Source organism: Bombina bombina, chromosome 6 (genome assembly GCF_027579735.1).
Source record: "Bombina bombina isolate aBomBom1 chromosome 6, aBomBom1.pri, whole genome shotgun sequence".
Lineage (NCBI taxonomy): Eukaryota > Metazoa > Chordata > Amphibia > Anura > Bombinatoridae > Bombina > Bombina bombina.
The window spans coordinates 126665392-126693264 of NC_069504.1; the positions used below are offsets into that span (position 1 = coordinate 126665392).

At 37.1% G+C, this 27873-nt stretch overlaps 2 protein-coding genes across 3 annotated transcripts in view; one reads left to right on the plus strand and one right to left on the minus strand.

The window, feature by feature from the left end:
• Nucleotides 1-910: 910 nt before the first annotated feature.
• Nucleotides 911-25917, minus strand: ALG10 (ALG10 alpha-1,2-glucosyltransferase). The gene is made up of 4 exons (XM_053716600.1): nt 25896-25917; nt 16268-16457; nt 9099-9296; nt 911-5664 (listed from the first exon to the last, which is right to left on the minus strand). Exons 2-4 carry the CDS (start codon nt 16430-16432, stop codon nt 4618-4620), a joined length of 1410 nt encoding a protein of 469 aa, XP_053572575.1. The 5' UTR covers nt 16433-16457; nt 25896-25917; the 3' UTR covers nt 911-4617.
• The window catches only part of TPRKB (TP53RK binding protein), a 63858-nt gene continuing 61573 nt past the window's right edge, over nt 25589-27873 (plus strand). The window contains exons 1-2 of one of the 2 annotated variants that reach the window (XM_053716601.1): nt 25589-25643; nt 25723-25979. The gene's annotated coding sequence lies outside the window, so the exon portion shown is untranslated. Of the gene's footprint in view, nt 25644-25722; nt 26044-27873 lie in introns of those variants that run through there. The other variant, XM_053716602.1, reaches the window with a different exon arrangement.

Sequence of the window (27873 nt, forward strand, 5' to 3'; positions counted from 1 at the left end):
AAAACCGTTACTGTCTCTTTAAATGTTAAACAGGGCACACTTTATTACTGAATATGTGAAAAACTATGAAGGAATTATCCAATCTTTACCAATTTTCACCACAGTGTCTTAATGCATTCAAAGTATTGCACCCCAATTTTCAAGCTGTTAACCCTTAAAATATGGAAACCGGAGCAGTTTGCAATTTTAACCCCACTACAGTCCCAGCCACAGCCTTTGTTGTGACTTCAACTATTGTTCAGAGCGGCAAGGAGAATGACTGGGGGGCGGAGCCAGAGGGGGAGCTATATGGACAGCTCTTGCTGTGTGCTCTCCTTGCCTTTCCCTGTAGGGGAGGAGAATATCCCACAAGTAATGGATGACGCCGTGGACCGGACACACCAATGTTGGAGAAAAGCTGTTAAAAGTGATAATAAATCCTAGCGTTTCTGAAACACTAGGATTTACCAGTGCAACAAATAAAGGGGACTTTCAGTCATGAAGTATAAAATACTTTATGCTGAAAGTTGCTTTATTTGTCTGAGCGTTCGCCACACTGAGCATCTCAGGCAGCCCACGGCAGAAGGCTATTTATTACTGAGGTCATTTTAGCCAATAGCGTGCTAGCTATCCGGCATAATGCCAAGCTGGCCCGCACGGCTATTGGCTAAGATCACCTCAGTGATAAACAGAATTCTGCTGTTGGCGGCCTGAGGCGTTTAGTGCGGCGAACGCTACAGACAAATAAAAGAAGTTTCAACATGAAGTATTTTATACTTCATGACTGAAACTCCCCTTTATTTGTTGCACTGGTAAATCCTACAATTTCCGAAATGCTAGGATTTTCTATAACTTTAATAAAGTACTTAAAAAGTCTGACATTGTATATTAACACAACATACATACCACACACATTTATCAAAGGGCTACATTTCAACAAAAAACTGATTTATTTGCTTTTTTATAAACTGTACACATTTTCCTTGATTACTTTAAAAAACAACAATTGTGTTAAAACTTAATATTAACAGTAAGCAAATATATATATATATTTTTATAAATTTATTTTCGCTTTTATATGTCAACAGAAATAGAAGTACAAAAAGAACGTTTTCACATTACAAAATCTAATTGTAATACGGTGACAAAATCATTTAACAACAATGTTCTGCAATACATTTTTACACAATACTTTAACTTCCTTTCTTTGCAAATACTGAAAACAGTAGCACATTTCATTAATTGTATATCTTGGTTTGTAATTTTTCAAGGAATCCTATAGTTTTTTTTTTCTTTTTTGTAAACTTTTACATAACATTGTCACAAACAAATCATAATTAACAAAGCAAATAACAGGAAAATATACATTTCATTGCACAATTCACTTAAACAGCAAGTGATTAAAGGGACAGTGTACTGTCAAATTGGTTTAATTTTAATGTGTTTGCAAAGACTTGTTATACCAGCTGCAGAGTATAAAATGTACATAAAATTGATCCTTTAGCTTTATTTTTGTAACTTAAATAGCTGTTACTGTTTAATAAAATCAGAACGCGATCAAATGGGCTGAGCTTGCAGGGAGCAGAGACCTAATTAGCTTATTTCTATATATTTACAAAAAATCCTCTATCGTATCTCTCTATACACAGTGAGACCAACACTTAGATACTAAAATGTTGATTTTCCATTGTTCTCTCTCTGTCAAACTCCCAATGGAAGCATGATTTTTTCCTAAATGTTCTTGTTTACAGAGCTTTTCTATAACCAGTACTACATTTACAGTGTAGGTGGGATACAACAGGCAAAGCAGTGATTTCAAATGATAAAATAAAAGGGAAAGGGGTTATCTGTAAACAATTTAATACACTTCAACAAATAAAATTGATCATTGGGAACACATTAAAAAAAGAAAGAAAAAAAAACAGTGCACTGTCACTTTAATAGAAAAAAATCTTTACAGCTCAGAATTTCATACAAAAGCAATAAACATTTAATTTAATATTTAATCCTTGGAACTAAAACCAATAAATTTCAGGACCTAAGCCCCTTCCTTTCAGCGCTGGACTGACCTTAAAGGGATACTAAACCCAAATGGGTTTTTTTATGATTCAGATAGAGCATGCAAATTTTAAGCAACTTTATCATTTTCTCCTATTATAAATCTTTATTCGTTCTCTTGCTTCTTTATTTGAAAAAGCAGGAATCTAAGCTAAGAAGCCTGTCCATTTTTGGATCAGCACCCTGGATAGCGCTTGCTGATTGGTGGCTACATTTAGCCACCAATCAGCAATCGCAACCCATATTTATTTCTGTAATAAATGTATCAACTGGAAAACTCTTTATTACCAACACCCATCACATATTTATACAAGGGAGGCTGTACCCACTTTTAAACATGCTTGATCAATACAGTCGGATGCTTACACTGTGGGCTCAGTTTATCAAGCCTTTTTCCTCCCTTCAACTGCACGTTCGCACAAGAGAACCTGTGGTCAAGATTTACCATGCTTGTGTGCAATGTTAAATTCATGCAGCGGATTGCTGCCCACAGAGGAGAGCTCGGGTGGACAGGGGCAAATATGAACGCTCCCCCTGTCCGCCATGGATTGATAAATTGAGCTGTGTGTGTCTATTCTCTTTGTCAAATTTGTTACAAAGTTAAAATTATTATGACTGATATACAAAGTGTATATTGCATAGAAGTGCTTGAATCACCAAGCTGCACTACTTTTTTACAGAACCCCACACTGCTGTTTAAGAACAGAAAAGCTTGGCATTAAAGGGACAGTCTACACCAGATGTTTTATTGTTTAAAAAGATAGCTAATCCCTTTATTACCCATTTTCCAGTTTTGCACAACCAACAGTTATATTAAAGGGCCATAATACCCAAATGTTTAAACACTTGAAAGTGATGCAGTATAGTTGTCAAAAGCCAACTAGAAAATATCTCCTGAATATCTCTATGTAAAATATTTTACCTCAAAAGTTCCTCAGTAGCCACAACCCATTGTAAAGGATTTCTAAGCAGTATATTAGTATGTCTGTCCTGGGACAGCTTAGGGGATGAGCCTCGTGAACTCTCATATTATTTCCTTATTCAGCTTACTATGAAATCTCATGAGAGTTAAGTGAAATCTCATGAGATCACAGTAAAAGAGTTCATGACCTCAGCACTGTTGATGCTGATTGGCTGCTGTTAATTTCTTAATTTTTTTTTTGTTTTTACCTGCAGCTGGGAGCAGCTGAATTATAACTTTTTACACAGAGCTTACTCTGCTGAGCTGAGGAAATTGTGAGGTAAAATATCTTCCTTTTTTACATAGAGATGCTCAGGTGATATTTTCCAGTCAGCTTTTTACAGTTATACTGCATCAGTTTCAAGTGATTTAGCATATGAGTATTATGTCCCTTTAATATACTTTTTACCTCTGATTATCTTGTATCTAAGCATCTTCTGACAGCCCCTGATCACATGACTTTTAGTTATTATCTATTGACGTGCATTTTAGCCAATAAGTGCAGTGTCTGCCACAAAACACGGGCATGATTACAATGTTATCTATATGGCTCACATGAACTAGCACTCCCCTGTTGTGAAAAGCAAATAGAAATCATGTGATATGAGGCTTTATTTAATGGCTTAGAAACAGGCAGACATTTAGAGGTTTCATTGTTATAAAGTATATTAATATAACAATGTTGGTTGTGCAAAGCTGGAGATGGGTAGTAAAGGCATTATCTATCTTTTTTAAACAATAACAATTTTAGCGTTGACTGTCCTTTTAACTGTCTAAAATTCCTACTTGATCTGTGCAGTGTTTGAAACTGATAGTATTTTTTCTTTCTTGTAAGGATGTTTTTAATAGCAGCACTTGCAGACCTTAATCACTCTTTGTGAGGGTTAAACACATTGCATTGAGGGTATCTGTGCTATAATGCTTTAGAATTTTACAGTGCTGAACTTGTTCTTTAACCAGTAAAAATCATCATTTTATAACATGCTTTGAACTTAGTGTTTTTTTCTCACAAACTGCAAAATCTGTACAATTATTAAAGAAAGTATTTCCATAATATAGCATGTTAAATGGAAATGAAACCCAAAACATGTATTTCATTATTCAAATCATCCAATCAGATCATACAATTTTAATACAACTTTCCAATTGACATATTTTTTCATTTTCTTCATTATCTTAGTATCCTTTGTAGAAGGAGCAGCAATGCAATACTGGGAGTAATCTGAAGGTCAATGGCAAGATGGATATATGTGCAGCCACCAATCAGCAGCTTCTGAGTCTACCTAGGTATACTTTTCAACAAGGAATACTAAGAGAACTAAACATTTTAGATAATAGAAGTAAATTGCAAAGTTATTTAAAACTGCATGCTCTATCTAAATCATGAAATATAAAAAATGGGTTTCATGTCCCTTTAAATTATATAATTGATTATGATTTGGCAATATAAACCTGCTCTAAAAAAAAAAAAAACCTCATTTCCCTTTGGAATGTGTAAAGTATAAATCAGTATCGAAAGCCAAATACATTTTTACTTCCAACAAAAATATATACACAATATTTAAAAATGAATTTGCTCATCCTAAATAAAAGGGTATCCATATGTCCTTCCTGTTTGTTTACCACATAAACCGCTGCGTTTCTTCACTGTCCGGCCAATGAAAGGTTTTATTCAAAAACAGATAAAATGTTAATATGTTTACAAAAACATATAGCGCCAGCTCCAGTAGAAGCTTGTTAATGGAAGGAATTGGTATGTTGAGCTTGAAAAGAAGGTAGGGCAGGATAAAGTAGCGAAACTCCAGTAATTTCTGAGGAACCGTGGCAGCCAGTAAACAAACAAGAAACATAAACAGCCAAAAAATAGATTTTAATTTTAGCGCATCTGTAATAGTCCAAGCAACAAAAACATACACTGGCACCAGCAAGTATTTTATCAACTCGTGGCGCTGATAAATATTCTTCCAGACGTAGAATGTGTAGTGTCGATTATCTGCAAGTAGATACTTGTGTACGAAGGTGAATTTCCAGATTAAAAATAAAAACAGGGCAGTTAACACTATATAAAGCAGGGGACGTCTCCATAAAGATTTAAAGAAATCTGCTACTTTCTGTGGTGAAAGAAGTTGAGAAAAGGAAAATAAACAAGTAAATCCAAAGAAATAAAATAGCTGGGGGAAATTTAAACAAGCTTCATGGCTTGATCTGTCTCCTACTACTATTCCGTTATTGATTGCAATAAAGACGAGAAAGCCAATAACTAAAACAACGTAAGGCCAAGTTAACATAAAAAGGGATATTATATTCTTAATAGACATGGCGTAACAAACAAGAAACTTTAGGGCAGCCCATGTTTCTGAAAACGATCCTTTTGGTAAAGGTTTAACATCCCTCTTCTTCAGGTGAGAATTCCACGCTTCGGTTAACTTTTCCGCAATGATGTTTCCAGCGCAGAAAATAATCCATATGATGTTTGTTTGTCGAAAAAAGAAAGCGCAAAGGCCCAAAAGAGCGGCGCTTTTATGGTTTCCATAAAGAGACATTAAATAAGTAAAAAGGACAAAAAAGGTCGAGCCGGTGTCCGAATAATAGAGGAACGTAAAAAAATAAAGGGTAGGAAACAAATATAATGTGAGGGTAGACAGGATTCTTTTTGAGCTTGAAACCTAAGGATAAATTAAAGAAAACAACAAGTATTAAAATGTGGTATTGCAAAAAAAAAAAAAAAACGCATCCCAAATTAAAGATTTATTACATGATCATGCAATGCAACTCACAGAAGAACATTTCTATTATACAGCAAATAGTGAGTTAAAGGATCTTGGACTTAAAGTGAAAGTAAATCCTAGCGTTGTACAAACTCTAGGATTTACTATTGAAACAAATAAAGGAGTCTTTCATTCATGAAGTATAAGATACTTCATGTAGAAAGCTCCTTTATTTGTTTCAATTGATCGCCGTTCTTAGCTGCTACAGCAGCCCACGGCTAAAAAAAATTTTTGCTAAGAGGTTACATTTTCACCTCTTAGCCAATAGCCATGCAGGTAAATCCCGCTCCCATGGGCGCCAAGCCAGATTTACCACACGGCTATTGGATAAGCGGTGAAAACGTCACCTCTTAGCAAAAAGATTTTTTAGCCGTGGGCTGCTGTAGCAGCTAAGAGCGGCGATCGGTTGAAACAAATAAAGGAGCTTTCTACATGAAGTATCTTATACTTCATGAATGAAAGTCCCCTTTATTTGTTTCAATAGTCAATCCTAGCATTTGTAAAACACTAGGATTTACTTTCACTTTAAAGTGGTAAACTTAATATGTTTGAAAATCAGATCCGAAATCTAAGCAATATTTTACAGGCTCTATAATTGATAACTTCTAATAAATATGCGCTGTAAATTACTTTTTAATCTAGCTGTGCCATTCTAATAGCCCACTTTCTGACCGCTCACTTCGAAACTCATTTTTTGTGAGCTAACGGTTTAAACTGTTCTTCAATTGGTGCTCTAGCTACAAAAAAAAAAGTGCCATAGGGCTAGAGCGCCGATTGGATAACAGTTGAAACCATAAGCACAGCTAGATTAAAAGAAAGTTACAGCGCATCTTCATGAGAAGTGATCATTTAAAGTTCATCTAAAAATATCCGTTAGATTCCGGACCTGGTTTTAAACCATGTTAAGTTTTGCATCGCTTTAAACATTTCACATCATTCAATGAAAGAGCAGCAAAGTTGGTTAAGCAATAGCCGATTTAATTTGAACTGAAACTAGCAGGAACTGCAATAGTAAAATTAAAATAAAAGTGCAAATAGAGAATACTGTAAAGTGTTATTATTGCACTATTACTTGCATATAACTGTTTTGCACCTGTAAAAAGGAATGCTCTAAAGTGCGGTGTTTTATATTACACTATCAATTGCATATCTCCTGCAAAAGAGTTTAACACATAGTTAAAGTAAGCTCCAGAGCTGCAAGGCAAGACTGGATGCTAGCTGAAAACACTTTGTCTATCTCTTGATTCCTGTTAACAAAATACACTTGTGCACTCTTACCTAGGTGTGCACAAGCAGTCAATCGACTGGTGAAGTTAGCACTTCCTTTTGTATATGTATACTCAACAACCAATACTGGATTTCAGTTCCTCAGTATATTTTATGCAGATTAACTGGGTGTAGGTTTTTTCCCTACAAAACAGTGACGCTGAACAGTAACCACTGGCAGATCAGTCACTTAGAGGAAGCAAATTCATTATTATTTGTTTAATTTTTAAAACACGAAAGTGTTATTATATTGTTTATTTTAATTGAGAATTGCTCTTTAAATTTTAAATTACTATCCACTAGAAGACAGATTTTTCAAATGACCTTAACAGAATAAAATAGACAATTTGGCAAATAATACAAAACTTGAAAATATGAAGAAAATTAGTTCAGTAGTCTGTCCCCTGTCCACCTTGTTACTTGCAAGTTTCATTCATAAGTAAGTATATCACAGTGAGATAACCCAACTGGCTTAAGATTCTATTATCTTTTTATCAATACCAATTCCTAAATAAATACTAGAAAAATAGAAAATGATGATTATTTTGTTCACTTCATAAGAAGTAAATTGGGTTTTGACTGCGCCAACTCAATAGCTGAACACTATAGAAATTGAGATTTTAATATTTGCATATTTATTTCTAATATTCAAATATAGTAAAATAACAGGTGATAACCAAACATTTTACTTAGGACAGGGCTCGACAAACCCAGAAGCCACTGGCTCCTAGAATTTTACTCCTGGCTCCTAACTTTTTGGGTTATTCACCATAGATCTATATACAGATACCCCTGTCTGGCTCCTAAAAGTATGTCTGGCTACTAAATATTCTTACTGGCTCACAAATTTTAAACAGATTTGTCGACCCCTGACTTAGGATACAAAAGTTATGCCAGTCAAACGTAGCCATAAGGTTTTCATGAGGAAGATGTTTTGAAAACTATTTAAAGGTAAATTAAAGTCAAAATGTTATGCTTCAGAAAGAACATGCAATTAGAGACTTTTCCCATCTCTCATCAAATGTGCTTTGTTCTCTTGGCATCCTTTGATGAAAAGCATACCATGGTAGACTAAGAATAAACGATGCACTACCAGGAGCTAGCTGCTAATTGGTGGCTATGCAAATATGCCTCTTGTTATTGGTCCACAGATTTTTCTATCTAGGCAAGATGACCCGTAAGATGAGGGAACGTTTAACTCAAAATAAATCAAACATTAGGAAAAAAAGATAAGCAAGCACCGGTGGCATGCAGATTAACTGAGGTGGCAATTTACTGACCACATACATATACCTTGGGGAGGAGGAAATAGAGAATGCTTTCTGAAACACAGAGAGGCCTTTTGGTAACCAAAGGGCCTCAACAGGGAACTTGATCTATCTGTATTTTAATAAGGTACCTCTTATAGCATTTAGTATTATTGTGCCTACAAATTATATTGTAATAATTTATAACAGATCATAATGTATACATAAAACTTTGTATATATTTGTGCATGAAACATAATGTAAAAAAAAGTTTTATGGTTTTTATAGGTGACCACAGGGTGGCAGTATAACAAAGAAATAAGGATATTTGGTGTTTTCTTAAATGTAATGGGTTAAAAATCCCATGTTGGTGATTGGTAGTATGGAACTTTAAATTTGACCCAGGTGTATAGGCTCACTCTGCATGATTAAGGGCCTGTGAGCCCGAAACGTTGCATGATGGTTTGTTATATGCTTCAATAAAGGATTTGGATTTTGTAAAGAAACAAGAGGTACTAGAGGAATCTTTAATAAGATGGAATCTATATTATTGTCTACACATTCATCAGATTTGCATTATACCATATGTAAGTGTGGTAGACAAAAGTTACATATTTATCAACCCTTGTTACTACATTTTCAGCAGTTAATCATATAAATCAAATACATAACAAGCACTGATAATATGATATAATGCTACAACTTCACATTGTTGACGGTTAATTACTTTTTGTATATTATTCACTTTATGCTTTATAACTCAGTGTAACATTCTTGTTTGATTTACAGTATTGTTAAATAAATAAAGTTAATACCTACCTTGTTTTTATTGTGTAGCCTACAAATAAGTAGATAAAGGATATAAAGATTGCCAAGGCTAAAGAGAAGGTTAATGAATCTCAGCATCCCAGGAGAGCATACTACACTGTCACTCCATCCAAAAAGCCAGGACACTGGTTTCACTATCCCCACAGATGCCAGGTACAAGCCAGGGAGCGTTGTGATCATTGGATCCCACTTAAAAAATAAATAAAAAATAAGGGAGACAATAAAACTATTGTTATGAAAGAAAGAACAAAAACAGATAACGGTGTTTAAATGGAATTACTATTCTTAAAATACTTTACATAAAATAAGTAATGGAATAAATTATAAGATTTATGTTAAGCAATGTAGAAGTGCAACTTTCTATAGCACAATAGATTGATTAGTTTACAGAAACAGTTTAAAAACAAAACCATATTAAAACTATCATCTGTTTGTCATTTGCAGGAGTAATTAGCAGATAGAACAGTATATATACAAAACAAAAGCATAGGGGAAGCACCTCTGTCACCTACCCACAATGCACAGAGTGGTGTGAGATCCCTTATTTGAAAAAAGCAATTCTCCTCGTTCAAATTAGTGGCTTTGTTTTCTTCAAGCTGACAAATTCCCAACAGCACTGGCTCTGTTTTCAAGGGTTTACTACAAGACACTAAATAACCCCTCATTTTAGCTCTATTATAAGACCCCACGTTTGAAATCAAGTCCTAATAGCTATTAAAGTGATGGTAAACTTTATGTTTTAAAATCAGGTTCGGAATCGAAGTGGTATTTTCTAGGGACTTTAATTGGTCACTTCTAATGAAGATGTGCTGTAACTTATGTTTTAATTTAGCTGTACCATTCAAATACCCCACACTCCAGCCATGCACTTCAGAACTCATTTTTTGTGAGCCAACGGTTTGAACTGTTCTTCAAATCGGCACTCTAGCTACAAAAAAAAAGTGCCGTGTAGCTACAGTGACAATTGGAGAACAGTTTACATCATTCGCTAACAAAAAAATATGAGTTTTGAAGTGCATGGCTATTAGAATTGCACGGCTAGATAAAAATGTAAGTTATAGAGCATCTTTATTAGAAGTGATCAATTAAAGTTCATCTAAAATATCGCTTAGATTCCAGAACTAATTTTAAAACGTAAAATTTACCATCAATTTAAGTGATAATCATAGTAATACTCATGACCTGGTATGAACAGTTAGCTGCAATGTGCGGTTTTATTAAAGGGACAGTAAACCTACGCAAAGTTTATAAAACAAAAGATTGCAGAGATATTTTATTACAAAATGCAATTTGCCTGACCGCTACTCCTGACTCTACAGAGCGGGTCTTAATTTGCATAAGCGCATCATGGGCACGCTGTCTAGTCGCAGCCGGCCCGATCGCGCCATTAAACTGAATGTAGCTCGCTCCTGCTACCAGACCAGAAGCAAGCTGCATTTAGTTTAATGGCGGGATCGGGCTGGCTGCGACTAGACAGCGTGCCCGCTGATAAGAGGCTGTCTGTAGTGGCTTAGAAACAGGCAGAAATTTAGAGGTTTAAATGTTATAAAGTATATTAATATAACAATGTTGATTGTGCAAAACTGGGGAATGGGTAGTAAAGGCATTATCTATCTTTTTAAAGGGACAGTAAACTTAAAAAATGTTATATAATTCTGCACATAGTGCAGAATTATGTAACATTATTTTAGCTGCAGTTTTAAAAATCAAAAGATTTGAGAGATTTTAGCTCTCAAAGTTGCACTTACCTGGTCTCCTCTCCAGGCTCTTCTAAACAGGTCTTCGTTTTCAAAAGCGGTTTGCGGGCGCGCTGTATAATCACAGTGCGCCCGATCGCACCATTGAACTGATTGTAGCTCGCCACCAGACCAGAGTGGGAGCAAGCTACAATCAGTTCAATAGCGCGATCGGGCGCACTGTGATTAGACAGCGCACCCAAGAACAGCTTTTGAAAACGAAGACCTGATCAGAAGAACCTGGAGAGGAGACCAGGTAAGCGCAACTTTGAGAGCTAAAATCTCTCAAATCTTTTCATTTTTAAAACTGCCGCTAAAATAATGTTACATAATTCTGCCTTTACTACCCATTCCCCAGTTTGCACAATCAACATTGTTATATTAATATACTTTATAATATTTAAACCTCTAAATTTCTAAGCCACTATAGACAGCCTCTTATCACGTTTTTTTATTTGCTTTTCAATGCTAATCCATGTGGGCCCTATAGATAACATTATGTTCACGCGCAAGTGGAGTTATTTAGGAGTCAGCACAACAGAGCACTAATTGGCTAAAATGCAAGTCAATAGATAATAAATAAAAAGTCATGTGATCAGGGGGCAATCTGCAGAGGCTTAGATACAAGGTAATCACAGAGGTAAACAGTATAATATAACTGTTTGTTATGCAAAACTGGGGAATGGGTAATAGAGATTATCTTTTAAAACAATAAAAATTATATTGTAGACTGTCCTTTTAAGGCTAGTTTCTTAAAGTGCTTGGTCTGCTTAAAAAAAATATATGTTTAAATGCATTGGGTGCAATCATCTATCTATCCCTGTCTTCACCACAGGGGATCAAAATGACAGCAGCAAAGGGGTTAATTTTATTTTTTTAAATATACACATACACAACTAACCAATGATGTCTGTAAAAACGGGTTTTTTTTTTTGGAAAACTAATAAAATCGTGTATAAAACACATTTTCTATCCACTTATCTATATTCATAAATATTAATTTCACAAGAAATAAAACATATAAAATGAAGAAATAGAGTCTGTCTGCATGAAAGTGTCAGAAGTGATTAAATCACACAAATATCTTCCCAACCAAATGCGTATAGCCTGACTGACCAGGTCACTTCTCAGTCATATCAGTGCGCAATTTCTTCACTCGAATTGCCATGCCCTGCAACTATCCTTAAAGGAAAACTGTTGCTATTGCTTGGTTTCATTGAACAGAGAGAATTTCAAAATGTATTACAGTTTTGTTTTTTCTGAAAAGCGCATGTTTCAGTCTAAAATAAAAGTCAGACTTATAGAGGTGCGTCCCTCTTCCCCAATAGTTTAGAGGTGCGTCCCTTTTCACCAGTAGTTTAGAAGTGCGTCCCTTTTCACCAGTAGTTTAGAGGCGAGTCCCTTTTCACCAAGTTTAAAAGAGAGTCCCTTTTCACCAAGTTTAAAGGCGAGTCCCTTTTCACCAAGTTTAAAAGCGAGTCCCTTTTCACCAAGTTTAAAGGCGAGTCCCTTTTCACCAAGTTTAAAGGCGAGTCCCTTTTCACCAAGTTTAAAGGCGAGTCCCTTTTCACCAAGTTTAAAGGCGAGTCCCTTTTCACCAAGTTTAAAGGCGAGTCCCTTTTCACCAAGTTTAAAGGCGAGTCCCTTTTCACCAAGTTTAAAGGCGAGTCCCTTTTCACCAAGTTTAAAGGCGAGTCCCTTTTCACCAAGTTTAAAGGCGAGTCCCTTTTCACCAAGTTTAAAGGCGAGTCCCTTTTCACCAAGTTTAAAGGCGAGTCCCTTTTCACCAAGTTTAAAGGCGAGTCCCTTTTCACCAAGTTTAAAGGCGAGTCCCTTTTCACCAAGTTTAAAGGCGAGTCCCTTTTCACCAAGTTTAAAGGCGAGTCCCTTTTCACCAAGTTTAAAGGCGAGTCCCTTTTCACCAAGTTTAAAGGCGAGTCCCTTTTCACCAAGTTTAAAGGCGAGTCCCTTTTCACCAAGTTTAAAGGCGAGTCCCTTTTCACCAAATTTAAAGGCGAGTCCCTTTTCACCAAGTTTAAAGGCGAGTCCCTTTTCACCAAGTTTAAAGGCGAGTCCCTTTTCACCAATAATTTAGAGGCGAGTTCCTCTTCACCAGTAGATTAGAGGTGAGTCCCTTTTCACCAAGTTTAGAGGTTTGTCCCTCTTCACCAATAGTTTAGAGGCGAGTCCCTCTTTACCAATAGTTTAGAGGCGAGTCCCTCTTTACCAATAGTTTAGAGGCGAGTCCCTCTTTACCAATAGTTTAGAGGCGAGTCCCTCTTTACCAATAGTTTAGAGGCGAGTCCCTCTTTACCAATAGTTTAGAGGCGAGTCCCTCTTTACCAATAGTTTAGAGGCGAGTCCCTCTTTACCAATAGTTTAGAGGCGAGTCCCTCTTTACCAATAGTTTAGAGGCGAGTCCCTCTTTACCAATAGTTTAGAGGCGAGTCCCTCTTTACCAATAGTTTAGAGGCGAGTCCCTCTTTACCAATAGTTTAGAGGCGAGTCCCTCTTTACCAATAGTTTAGAGACGAGTCCCTTTTCACCAATAGTTTAAATGCTCTTTTGAGTCCCCACTCCCCTACTGCCTCTGATTTAAAGGAACAGTAAACACCTTACTCATTTATTTGTGCACAGGAAATCAAGCAAAAGTATTCACCCCCCCCCGCTTGGCATTTTTCGCGTTTTGCTGCCTCACAACCTGGAATTAACATGGATTGTTTGAGGATTTGCATCATTTAATTTACAGAACATGCCCACAACTTTGAAGATGTTTTTCTTTGTATTATTATTATTGTGAAGCAAACAACAAATAGGACAAAATAACAGAAAAATGTCAATGTGCATAACTATTCACCCCCCTAAAGTCAATACTTTGTAGAGCCACCTTTTGCGGAAATCACACCTCCAAGTCGCTTTGGATAAGTCTCTATGAGCTTGCCACATCTTACCACTGGGATTTTTGCCCATTCCTCCTTGCAAAACTGTTCCAGCTCCTTCAAGTTGGATGGTTTGCGCTTGTGTCTGAGCACAGATTTTCTATTGGATTGAGGTCTGGGCTTTGACTAGGCCATTCCAACACATTTACATGTTTCCCCTTAAACCACTCAAGTGTTGCTTTAGCAGTGTGTTTGGGGTCATTGTCCTGCTGGAAGGTGAACCTCCGTCCTAGCCTCAAATAACGCACAGAGTGGTACAGGTTTTGGTCAAGAATATCCCTGTATTTAGCACCATCCATTTTTCCCTTAACTCTGATCAGTTTCCCAGTCCCGGCTGCTGAAAAACATCCCCACAGCATGCTGCTGCCACCACCATGTTTCACTGTGGGGATGGTGTTCTTTGGGTGATTTGATGTGTTGGGTTTGCGCCAGACATAGCGTTTTCTTTGATGGCCGAAAAGTTCAATTTTAGTCTCATCAGATAAGAGCACCTTCCTCCATACATTTTGGGAGTCTCCCACATGCCTTTTCACAAACTCAAAACGTGCCATTTTGTTTTTTTGCAGAAAGTAATGGCTTTCTTCCTAGGTCTCTGTTGCCTCTCTGATTAATGCCCTCCTTGCCCGGTCCGTGAGTTTTGGTGGGCGGCCGTCTCTTGGCAGGTTTGCTGTTGTGCCACGTTCTTTCCATTTGGTTATGATAGATTTGATGGTGCTCCTGGGGATCATCAAAGATTTGGATATTTTTTTTTTATAACCTAACCCTGACTTGTACTTCTCAACAACATTGTCCCTTACTTGTTTGGAGAGTTCCTTGGACTTCATGGCAGTGTTTGGTTAGTGGTGCCTCTTGCTTACTGGAAAATTGGACATCATTTCACTAATTATGTGACTTCTGAAGGTAATTGGTTGCACCAGAGCTTTTTATGGGCTTCATAACAAAGGGGGTGAATACATACACACGCCAATTTTCTGTTTTCTATTTCTAAAAAATAGTTTTATGTATATATTTTTCTCATTTCACTTCACCAACTTAGACAATTGTGTTCTGATCCATCACATAAAATTCAGATTAATAAAACATTGAACTTAAGGCTGTAATGTAACAAAATAGGTAAAAAGTCAAGGGGGGTTAATATTTTGCAAGGCATTGTACATTCATTATTTATTTATTTTGCCCTATTTTTGTGTAATTTTGCTCTAACAAATTGTGAATTTTCTAATTCTCGGATAAACACGCTGCAGACTTATCAAGGCTAACCCTGCTGCATATCTTTCTCCAATTGGATTTAGCAGATAACAACAATAATGCATTTATACTAACAATATGACTGTGGCTGGCTTTGTTCTTTGCAGGCTTAAGCCAGACATTCACTCCTCCAAATAAAGCAACTGGTGGGGAAAAACAATTCCGACAAAAACATGAAATTATGCTTACCTGATCATTTTCTTTTCTTCAGATGGAAAGAGTCCACAGCTGCATTCATTACTTTTATGAAAAAAGAACCTGGCCACCAGGAGGAGGCAAAGACACCCCAGCCAAAGGCTTAAATACTCCTCCCACTCCCCTCATCCCCCAGTCATTCTTTGCCTTTCGTTCCAGGAGGTTGACAGAGAAGTGTCAGAAGTTTTTCAATAGTCTCTTATGGAGGGTAGTACTCTTCGGCATGGGACTGGAGTTTTAAGTAATCCTGTCAGCCTCTCAGTGAGAGCATGGATGAAAATTAGAGTCCAGAGATGCATGGAGAGTCTTTCTGCGAAACCATCCCGACTCATTAACAACTCCACCAGCAATCAGCGTTGACGAGTTTCGCTGCCTGCTTTCTTCTCTCAAGTCCATGGCAGAGGCAACGCTACTATTTGTCACACTTGAAGGGCCGTGTTCCTGTTCCACGGCGTAGATACCGGTAAGATCATTTCATTTTACTTTTTCATGAATGTAATGTATTACATATGTTTTCCCGAGAGGCTACCACCTTGCGGGACTAACTTTAATCAGGGTCTCGGTGAGGCTCCTTTTGTATCTTGGAATCACGGGTTAATATCTCCTAAGGGGGGTTATTAATCATGTTTCTTATGTGATTCAACCTGCTTATGTGTAGTGTTACTTTTGTGTAGTCCTACTTTTCCTTGTTCCCTTGGCAGAATGACTAGGGTATTGAGGGAGAGGGAGTAATATTTAAGCCTTTGGCTAGGGTGTCTTTGCCTCCTCCTGGTGGCCAGGTTCTTTTTTCCCAAAAGTAATGAATGCAGCTGTGGACTCTTTCCATTAATGAAGAAAAAGAATGTTAATTTATTTTTTTTAAATGTTTAGACTTAGCTGATATGTTATTCTATAGCAACACAATGAAAATGTATTTTAATTACAAGGTGTTAACTTGTCCCTTTAAATAAACAATCACCTCTTATATTTGTTAAAGAAAATGTCAATCATTTAAACACAATAGGTATTGTGTTCCCTGTACTAATAATGTATGTTCTATTACCTGATTAAAGTGGCCCTGACAGTAAAGTTGGGCCTGGGGGATGTGGAAGATCTCATCCATGTAAGGATCCCTCTGCTCCCGCGTGATCTTGGAGAACAGTAAACTGGACAGTAGGAAGCAACCACTGAGAAGAGCGGAGAAGTAATATCCTTCAAGTCTGTCCATTCTGGATATGTGCGTAGCTTACAGCCTGGAAAACAACACACTGTAGCTTACAGTACAGGACGGTAACGTTATACAAAATTAATAAAGTAAAACATAGGTGAAAACTACATGGGGAGATGGCAGAAAGCTTAAAGGGACAGTCTAGTCCAAAATAAACTTATGATTCAGATAGGGCATGTAATTTTAAACAACTTTCCAATTTACTTTAATCACCAATTTTGCTTTGTTCTCTTGGAATTCTTAGTTGAAAGTTAAACCTAGGAGATTCATATGCTAATTTCTTAGAACTTGAAGGCCGCCTCTTATCTGAAAGCAATAGGACATTTCTTCACCACTAGAGGGTGTTAGTTCATGTGTGGCATATAGATAAAACTGTGCTCACGCAAGTGGAGTTACCTAGGAGTCAGCACTGATTGGCTAAAATGCAAGTCTGTCAAAAGAACTGAATTAAGGGGGCAGTCTACAGAGGCTAAAATACAAGGTAATCACAGAGGTAAAAAACATAATTTATGTAAGAACTTACCTGATAAATTCATTTCTTTCATATTAGCAAGAGTCCATGAGCTAGTGACGTATGGGATATACATTCCTACCAGGAGGGGCAAAGTTTCCCAAACCTTAAAATGCCTATAAATACACCCCTCACCACACCCACAATTCAGTTTAACGAATAGCCAAGAAGTGGGGTGATAAGAAAAAAGTGCGAAAGCATATAAAATAAGGAATTGGAATAATTGTGCTTTATACAAAAAAATCATAACCACCACAAAAAAGGGCGGGCCTCATGGACTCTTGCTAATATGAAAGAAATGAATTTATCAGGTAAGTTCTTACATAAATTATGTTTTCTTTCATGTAATTAGCAAGAGTCCATGAGCTAGTGACGTATGGGATAATGACTACCCAAGATGTGGATCTTTCCACACAAGAGTCACTAGAGAGGGAGGGATAAAATAAAGACAGCCAATTCCTGCTGAAAATAATCCACACCCAAAATAAAGTTTAATGAAAAACATAAGCAGAAGATTCAAACTGAAACCGCTGCCTGAAGTACTTTTCTACCAAAAACTGCTTCAGAAGAAGAAAATACAACAAAATGGTAGAATTTGGTAAAAGTATGCAAAGAGGACCAAGTTGCCGCTTTGCAAATCTGATCAACCGAAGCTTCATTCCTAAACGCCCAGGAAGTAGAAACTGACCTAGTAGAATGAGCTGTAATCCTATGAGGCGGAGTCTTACCCGACTCAACATAGGCAAGATGAAATAAAGATTTCAACCAAGATGCCAAAGAAATGGCAGAAGTTTTCTGGCCTTTCTAAAACCGGAAAAGATAACAAATAAACTAGAAGTCTTTCGGAAAGACTTAGTAGCTTCAACATAATATTTCAAAGCTCTAATAACATCCAAAGAATGCAACGATTTCTCCTTAGAATTCTTAGGATTAGGACATAATGAAGGAACCACAATGTCTCTACTAATGTTGTTGGAATTCACAACTTAGGTAAAAATTCAAAAGAAGTTCGCAACACCGCCTTATCCTGATGAAAAATCAGAAAAGGAGACTCACAAGAAAGAGCAGATAATTCAGAAACTCTTCTGGCAGAAGAGATGGCCAAAAGGAACAAAACTTTCCAAGAAAGTAATTTAATATCCAATGAATGCATAGGTTCAAATGGAGGAGCTTGAAGAGCCCCCAGAACCAAATTCAAACTCCAAGGAGGAGAAATTGACTTAATGACAGGCTTTATACGAACCAAAGCTTGTACAAAACAATGAATATCAGGAAGAATAGCAATCTTCCTGTGAAAAAGAACAGAAAGAGCAGAGATTTGACCTTTCAAGGAACTTGCGGACAAACCCTTATCTAAACCATCCTGAAGAAACTGTAATATTCTCTGTATTCTAAAAGAATGCCAAGAAAAATGATGAGAAAGACACCAAGAAATATAAGTCTTCCAGACTCTATAATATATCTCTCTGGATACAGATTTACGAGCCTGTAACATAGTATTAATCACAGAGTCAGAGAAACCTCTTTGACCAAGAATCAAGCGTTCAATCTCCATACCTTTAAATTTAAGGATTTCAGATCCTGATGGAAAAAAGGACCTTGAGACAAAAGGTCTGGTCTTAACGGAAGAGTCCACGGTTGGCAAGAGGCCATCCGGACAAGATCCGCATACCAAAACCTGTGAGGCCATGCCGGAGCTACCAGCAGAACAAACGAGCATTCCTTCAGAATCTTGGAGATTACTCTTGGAAGAAGAACTAGAGGCGGAAAGATATAGGCAGGATGATACTTCCAAGGAAGTGATAATGCATCCACTGCCTCCGCCTGAGGATCCCGGGATCTGGACAGATACCTGGGAAGTTTCTTGTTTAGATGAGAAGCCATCAGATCTATTTCTGGAAGTTCCCACATTTGAATAATCTGAAGAAATACCTCTGGGTGAAGAGACCATTCGCCCGGATGCAACGTTTGGCGACTTAGATAATCCGCTTTCCAATTGTCCATACCTGGGATATGAACCGCAGAGATTAGACAGGAGCTGGATTCCGCCCAAACCAAAATTCGAGATACTTCTTTCATAGCCAGAGGACTGTGAGTCCCTCCTTGATGATTGATGTATGCCACAGTTGTGACATTGTCTATCTGAAAACAAATGAACAACTCTCTCTTCAGAAGAGGCCAAGACTGAAGAGCTCTGAAAATTGCACGGAGTTCCAAAATATTGATCGGAAATCTCACCTCCTGAGATTCCCAAACCCCTTGTGCCGTCAGATACCCCCACACAGCTCCCCAACCTGTAAGACTTGCATCTGTTGAGATTATAGTCCAGGTCGGAAGAACAAAGAAGCCCCCTGAACTAAACGATGGTGATCTGTCCACCATGTCAGAGAGTGTCGTAAAATCGGTTTAAAGATATTAATTGAGATATCTTTGAGTAATCCCTGCACCATTGGTTCAGCATACAGAGCTGAAGAGATCGCATGTGAAAACGAGCAAAGGAGATCGCATCTGATGCGGCAGTCCTAAGACCCAACATTTCCATGCATAAGGCTACCAAAGGGAATGATTGTGACTGAAGGTTTTGACAAGCTGATATCAATGTTAAACTTCTCTTGTCTGACAAGGACAGAGTCATAGATACTGAATTTATCTAGAAACCTAAAAAGGTTACCCTTGTCTGAGGAAACAATGAACTGATTGGTAAATTGATCCTCCAACCATGAACTTGAAGAAAACAACACAAGTCGATTCGTATGAGATTCTTCGAAAATGAGAAGACTGAGCAAGTACCAAGATATCGTCCAAATAAGGAAATACCAAAACCCTATTCTCTGATTACAGAAAGAAGGGCACCGAGAACCTTTGAAAAAAATTCTTGGAACTGAGGCTAGGCCAAACGGTAAAGCCACAAAACTGGTAATGCTTGTCTAAAAAGAGAATCTCAGACACTAAAAGTGATCTGGATGAATCGGAATATGCAGATACACATCCTGTAAATCTATTGTAGACATATAATGCCCTTGCTAAACAAAAGGCAGGATAGTCCTACAGTAACCATCTTGAATGTTGGTATCCAAACATAACGATTCAATAATGATAGATCCAGAACTGGTCTGAAGGAATTGACCTTCTTTGGTACAATGAAGAGATAAAATAAAACCCCAGCCCCTGTTCCAGAACTGGAACTGGCATAAATACTCCAGCCAACTCTAGATCTGAAACACATTTCAGAAATGCCGAGCCTTTGCTGTGTTAACTGGGACACGGGAAAGAAAAGAATCTCTTAGCAGGAGGCCTTAACTTGAAGCCAATTCTGTACCTTTCTGAAACAATGTTTCTGAAACCAGAGATTAAGAACGGAATTGATCCAAATTTCTTTGAAGAAAACGTAATCTGCCCCATACCAGCTGAGCTGGAATAAGGGCCGCACCTTCATAGGTACTTAGGAGCTGGCTATAGGTTTCTATAAGGCTTGGATATATTCCAAACTGGAAATAGTTTCCAAACTGATACCGCTCCTGAGGATGAAGGATCAGGCTTTTGTTCCTTGTTGTGAGGAAAGGAACGAAAATGATTATTTACCCTGGAAAGAAAGGGAAAGCAAAGTTGACTTAGAAGACATGTCAGCATTCCAAGCTTAATCCATAAAGCTTTTCTAGCTAAAATAGCTAGAGACATATACCTGACATCAACTCTAATGATATCAAAAGATGGTATCACCAATAAAATTATTAGCATGTTATAGAATAATAATAATGCTATAAAATTATGATCTGTTACTTGTTGCGCTAAAGCTTCTAACCAAAAAGTTGAAGCTGCAGCAACATCCGCTAAAAATATAGCAGGTCTAAGAAGATTACCTGAACATAAGTAAGCTTTTCTTAGAAAGGATTCAATTTTCCTATCTAAAGGATCCTTAAATGAAGTACTATCTGCCATAGGAATAGTAGTACATTAGCAGGAGTAGAGACAGCCCCATAACCTTAGGGATTTTTGTCCCAAAAAACTCTAATCTGTCAGATGGCACAGGATATAATTTGCTTAAACGTCTAGAAGGAGTAAATAAATTACCCAAATTATTCCATTCCCTGGAAATTACTTCAGAAATAGCATCAGGGAGATAAAACACTTCTGGAATAACAACAGGAGATTTAAAAACCTTATTTAAACGTTTACATTTAGTATCAAGAGGACCAGAATCCTCTATTTCTAATGCAAATAACACTTCTTTAAGTAAAGAACGAATAAATTCCATCTTGAACAAATACAAAGATTTATCAGCATCAACCTCTGAGACAGAAACCTCTGAACCAGAAGAACCATTATCAGTATCAGAATGATGATGTTCATTTAAAAATTCATCTGAAAAAAAGAGAAGTTTTAAAAGTCTTTTATGTATACTAGAAGGAGAAATAACAGACATAGCCTTCTTAATGGATTTAAAAAATAAAATCTCTTATGTTATCAGGAACACTCTGAAAATTAGATGTTGACGGAACAGCAACAGGTAATGTAACAGTACTAAAGGAAATTTTATCTGCATTAATAAGTTTGACATGACATGCAATACAAATAACAGCTGGAGAAACAGATACCAAAAGTTTATAGCAGATACACTTAGCTTGGTAGCTCCAGCACTGTGCAGTGATTTTCCTGTAGTATCTTCTGACTCAGTTGCAACGTGGAACATCTTGCAATATGTAAAAGAAAAAAACAACATATAAAGCAAAATTGATCAAATTCCTTAAATGACAGTTTCAGGAATGGGAAAAAAATGCCAGTGAACAAGCTTCTAGCAACCAGAAGCAATAAATAATGAGACTTAAATAATGTGGAGACAAAAATGACGCCCATATTTTTTAGCGCCAAAAAAGACGCCCACATTATTTGGCGCCTAAATGCTTTTGGCGCCAAAAATGACGCCACATCCGGAACGCCGACATTTTTGACGCAAAAAAAACGTCAAAAAATGACGCAACTTCCGGCGACACGTATGACGCCGGAAACAGAAAAAAAAATTTGCGCCAAAAAAGTCCGCGCCAAGAATGACGCAATAAAATGAAGCATTTTCTGCCCCCGCGAGCCTAACAGCCCACAGGGAAAAAGTCAAATTTTTAAAGGTAAGAAAAAATGATTGAAACAAATGCATTTATCCCAAATATGAAACTGACTGTCTGAAAATAAGGAATGTTGAACATCCTGAGTCAAGGCAAATAAATGTTTGAATACATATATTTAGAACTTTATATAAAAGTGCCCAACCATAGCTTAGAGTGTCACAGAAAATAAGATTTACTTACCCCAGGACACTCATCTACATGTTTGTAGAAAGCCAAACCAGTACTGAAACGAGAATCAGCAGAGGTAATGGTATATATAAGAGTATATCGTCGATCTGAAAAGGGAGGTAAGAGATGAATCTCTACGACCGATAACAGAGAACCTATGAAATAGACCCCGTAGAAGGAGATCACTGCATTCAAATAGGCAATACTCTCCTCACATCCCTCTGACATTCACTGCACGCTGAGAGGAAAACCGGGCTCCAACTTGCTGCGGAGCGCATATCAACGTAGAATCTAGCACAAACTTACTTCACCACCTCCATCGGAGGCAAAGTTTGTAAAACTGAATTGTGGGTGTGGTGAGGGGTGTATTTATAGGCATTTTAAGGTTTGGGAAACTTTGCCCCTCCTGGTAGGAATGTATATCCCATACGTCACTAGCTCATGGACTCTTGCTAATTACATGAAAGAAAGTATATTAATATAAACGTGTTGGTTATGCAAAACTAGGGAATGGGTAATAAAGGAATTATCTATCTTTTAAAATGATAAAAATTCTGGTGTAGAAAAGCGAAACTATTCTTCAACAGACACCGTAGTTATTTAGCTACTTGCCCATATATAGGAGAATTATATGCTGAGATAAATAATAATAAATAGGCATTCTGATCAGAGAATGGAACATTAATAATAGCCCTCTTTGCAAAATACAGATCAAATCATGTAAAAAGAATTTATTTCTAGATTATTTCTATTATTATCTTGGTAAAATGATTACATTTTAAAGGTACTACTACTTTTATTTATGTAAACTGTAACATGAGACTAATGTGGCTTGTCATTCTATTTATAATATACACATAGCCGTACATATTGGTAACAAAAACTTAGTAATAACATTTTCATGTAACAGTTTGTAATTAACATCCCGCATACCCTTATTTAATAAAACTGATTGCCCTTTCACCTCAGGTAGGAGGGATACTTAAAAATTGAAACAATGTGGTATAATAATAATAATGTGTGTCACCTTCATGTATCTTTGCGCTGCATAAGTCACAAAGATCAAACCACTGACCCTGCACTTACCATAGTAAGCCAAATGCTCACAAAAGACCAGACCCCTAGGCCTGCAGCCTCTCTGTCAGTCACATGCCACATTAGTTCCTCTGTCATCCACATGCCTACAACAGACCACAGATCAGCACACCCCTGCCCTACAGCCCCTTAAAGGGACAGGCTACTCAAGAATTATTGTTTAAAAAGATAGATAATCCCTTTATTACCCATTCTCCATTTTTGCACAACCAACACTATTATATTAATACACTTTTTACCTCTTTGAATATTTTGTGCTTCATAGAATATATGAAGCACAATGTTATCACTATGACAAAAATCAACTAGCAGTGTCTAACTGTGAAAAACTGTCAAAATGCAATGAGATAAGAGACGGCCTTTAGCAGTCTAGAAATCAGTTTATGAGCCTACCTAGGTTTAGCTTTCAACGAAGAATACCAAAAGAAAAAAGCAAATTTGATGATAAAAGTAAATTGGAAAGTTGTTTAAAATTGCATGCCTGTCCGAATCATGAAAGTTTAATTTTTATTACACTGTCCCTTTAACATAAGGGCATTGCCAAAGTCTCTCTAACTGCTGTTTCTTCTGCCTGCAGTATGCTGGCTCTAAAGCCCAGTGTGCAGACCCTGTATGTGCTTGTGGGCGGGGTGTCCATATTACAGAGAATAATGTAAAATGAATCACAAGTTACCAGTTTAGCATTTAGTTTTATTCCTGGCCACTATATTAAAATTATTACAAATCTGGAAGACTTCTGAACATCTCAAAAACTCCTAACAAAGTCACATTGGTCTATCAGATCCAATAAATTCCAGGTTGAAACTTAGTAATTGCATTCAGAGCAGAATGATTCTGCCTAAAATACTGAAGTTTGGTGGAGAATTCAGCTGGCTGGTGCTTTAGCCTGTGATTAATTGTACACAATTTAGCTAAATTGCATTCAAAAAAGGTATAAGAATGGGGAAATAGTATATAAAAAGGGACATAAAGGGACAGTCTATTCAAAATTAAACTTTCATGATTCAGAAAGAGAATGCAATTTTAAACAACTTCCCAATTCACCTTTATCCTCAAATTTGCTTTGTTTTCTTGGTATTCTTAGTTGAAAGCTAAAGCTAGGTAGGCTCATATGCTAATTTCCTAGCCCTTGAAAGCCACCTCTAATCTCAAAGCATTTTACAGTTTTTCACAGCTAGAGGGCATTAGTTCATGTGTGCCACATAGATAACATTGTGCTCACGCCCGTTGAGTTACTTATGAGAGGGCACCGATTGACTAAAATGCAAGTCTATCAAAAGAACTGAAATAAGGGGGCAGTCTGCAGAGGCTTCGATACAAGGCAATCACAGAGGTATAAAGTATATTAATATAACTGTTGGTTATGCAAAACTGGGGAATGAGTAATAAAGGGATTATTTATCTTTTTAAACAATACCAATTATGGAGTAGACTGTCCCTTTAAGTGTTTAACCTCCATAAAGGGATTAACACATAGTTAATGTACTGCTCGGGAGCTGCAGAGCACTGATAGCTCCAATCAGCAACGCTAGTCGCACAACCCAGCTGTAAACTAATGCTGCCGATTGGGTCAGAGCCAGTTTTTCACTCAGGAACAACATTGTTCTACTTTAACTATTTGTTTAACAATTTGCAGAGGATAAACACATAGGATTACAGGGTTACTAGTTTTAAAATGACATGCTCTCACAAATGAATGTAACTAACTATAACCAAAAAAATATTTTATGATTCATTTAGAGCATATATGTTTAAACTAATTTACTTCTATTATCTAATTTGCTTAATTCTCTTGGTATCCTTTGTTGAAAAGCAAACCTAGGTAGGCTAAGGAGCTGATGGTTATACAAGTATACCTCTTATCATTGGTTAAATAATTTGCTCAGCTAGCTCCCAGTAGAACATTGCTGATCCTTCAATAAAGAATCCAAATAGAACAAAACAAAATTGATAAAAGAAGTAAATTGGAAAGTTGTTTAAAATCGTATGCTCTTTCTGAATCACTAAAGAAACGTAAATGTTATTTAGGCATAGTTAAAAAAAAATAGCCCTTAAACTGCAAGCAATGGCAGCCAATGAGCTTGTAAGATTAAGGCTTATTTGGTTCTAGAATCATAATGGGTAGTGCAAGTTTGAAATGATTTTGTTTATGGAATAAAAATAATGTAATGTTTAGCGCATGCATGAATGCTGCGTGCACAAGGCCTACTGCTGTATGCTCAAATGCTAGTATGCACAAGTCATCCATAAAGCCGCGTAATGACTGCAGACAATAATCGTGAAAATATTCTTCGGTTTTAATGCACTTTTTGCCCATGTAAGTACACGCAATCTGAGTGGTTACTACTATAATATACTACAGCCAGATTTACATTGCCTTCCCTTTATACTGTCAGATAGAAGAGACCGATCTATAGAGCACTGGCAGCTAGAGAGGACATATACCCGTGTGCGTACACCTGCAGACTCGTGCCATGTGGTGCTATTTAAGCATCGTGTAACCCAGTGGTACGGACGTATCCCCCCTTATTACAGCGAAGGGTTGGCGATGGTTGTCACATCAACTCACCTTTTGGCGTCCAAAACTTCACACCACCGGAAATGTGCACCAAATAAAATGACCCGGACGGAAACAAAAATAAAATAAAGGAAGGTACATAGTAATCCCTAATATTTTACGACTGAAAGAGAACCATTTAAGAGGTCAGCGAGAAGAGGTTTGTATATTCAGATAGAGTTTTGGCGGAGCGATTAGACGAGGACAATGGTAGCTATTTTATTGCAGATGAGCTCAGATTTGTACAGATAACTTGCACACATTGCTCTGGCTGTCAGTAGCGATGGAGTTAATGTCTGCCATGTGCTGGGAATTACAGACATTACACTGTAGGTGCATTTAAGACGGACCTGGATTGTCAAGAGGCAGCAGCTCTATAAAATGAACTATTGAATAATGAGTGGTCGTATTATGGAGCTTCTGCCTCTGACAGTCTATGGGCAGTGTTATACTGTGCATCCGCTACATAAGTCCGTCATCAGATTGCTGTTAGTGAATGGACTTGATAATAACGTGAGATACTGGAGAAACCTTTCTAAGCGTAGAGAGTTTAATAAAAGTGAATGTAAATTTTCTCTACTTTGAACGTTTATCTTATTTGCTTTTTGGTGTACAATTCAAACCGCCACTTTTTTTTTTTTTTTTTTAAATGTAAAATAAATATTATACTTTTATTACCAATTTGGTCCGTTTTATGGACCAGCTCCTCCCATCCACAACTTCCTGATTTTGTTCCATGTTACATATACAGCGGTCCCACCCGCTGTTTACGTAGAGGAAATGCGCGCTCCCGGCTATCGGCACATCTGCGCATGCGTTACACGCCAATGTAATTGTATAGTAACATAGTATTCAATGAATGAAAACATTCATTGAATACTATCGTTGAAGACAGTACAGCAGCGATCGAGCCAGCCCCTGTATGATCGCTACATACCTTGCGATCCAAAATTGGGGAATAAATTACTAAGACCCAAAATCGCTGAAGAGCGCATGCGCAAAATGTGAACGCGTGTCTGAGATCAGTATTAGAACAGCGCTCTAATGCAAGCACATTACGGACGCATGACGTAGAGAAAAAGTTTTGGTCCACTCGTGGTGGATTCACTGATTGGTTGACAAGATCGAGCCTACTATGTCAATCAATCATCAAAGATGGCGGGCGGAGGATTAAAAGTACGATCACAGCTATCTAAATACAAAATACTCGGTAAATACAAATTTATTACAAAAATCATCAATTAAAGTATACCTATTTTCAAATACATTTTAATGCTGTGTTTAGCAGCCAGAATGACTTTACATTCACTTTTTAAGAAGTGGCACAAACATTGAAAAAAAAATGTCTTTCAGTTTTACATCCTGGTCATAATAACTTTGCTTCAAATTTAGGAGCGAGACAAAATGTAAAGTGTTGAGGGATATCTAGTATATTCTATTCCAAATCAAGTGGGAGGCGAAACAAACACATGAAATATGACCTCCTGCGATAACTGCATTACATATAATTAAAGGGACGTACCCAAATATTTTCTTTTGTGATTCAGATAGAGCATGCAATTTTAAGCAACTTTCTAATGTACTCCTATTATCAAATTTTCTTCATTCTCTTGGTATGTTTATTTGAAAAGCAAGAATTTAAGTTAAGATGCCGGCCCATTTTTGGTGAACAATCTGGGTTGTCCTTGCTGATTGGACAGCACCAATAAACAAATGCTGTCCATGGTTCTGAACCACAAATGTGCTGGCTCCTTAGCTTAGATGCCTTCTTTTTCAAATAAAGATATCAAGAGAACGAAGAAAAATTGATAACCGATGTAAATTAGAAAGTTGCTTAAAATTGCATGCTCTATCCGAATCATGAAAGAAAAAATTTGGGTTCAGTGTCCCTTTAACTATATCTGCGTCTGAATTTTTTTGAAGAAGAAAAACATGCATGGAACACCCTTGAGGGACCCCCTGTCTGAAGGCTGAGTATCCACAGGGAAAC

Bases quoted from the DNA above. Each gene is read 5' to 3' on its own strand.
- ALG10 (XM_053716600.1), bottom strand. From the start codon at position 16,432: ATGGACAGACTTGAAGGATATTACTTCTCCGCTCTTCTCAGTGGTTGC. The intron at 9,297-16,267 runs GTAATAGAACAT...TTATTTTTTAAG, and splicing joins GTCAGGGCCACTTTAATCAG to TGGGATCCAATGATCACAAC. The intron at 5,665-9,098 runs GTAGGTATTAAC...ATTTATCCTTAG, and splicing joins GGCTACACAATAAAAACAAG to GTTTCAAGCTCAAAAAGAAT.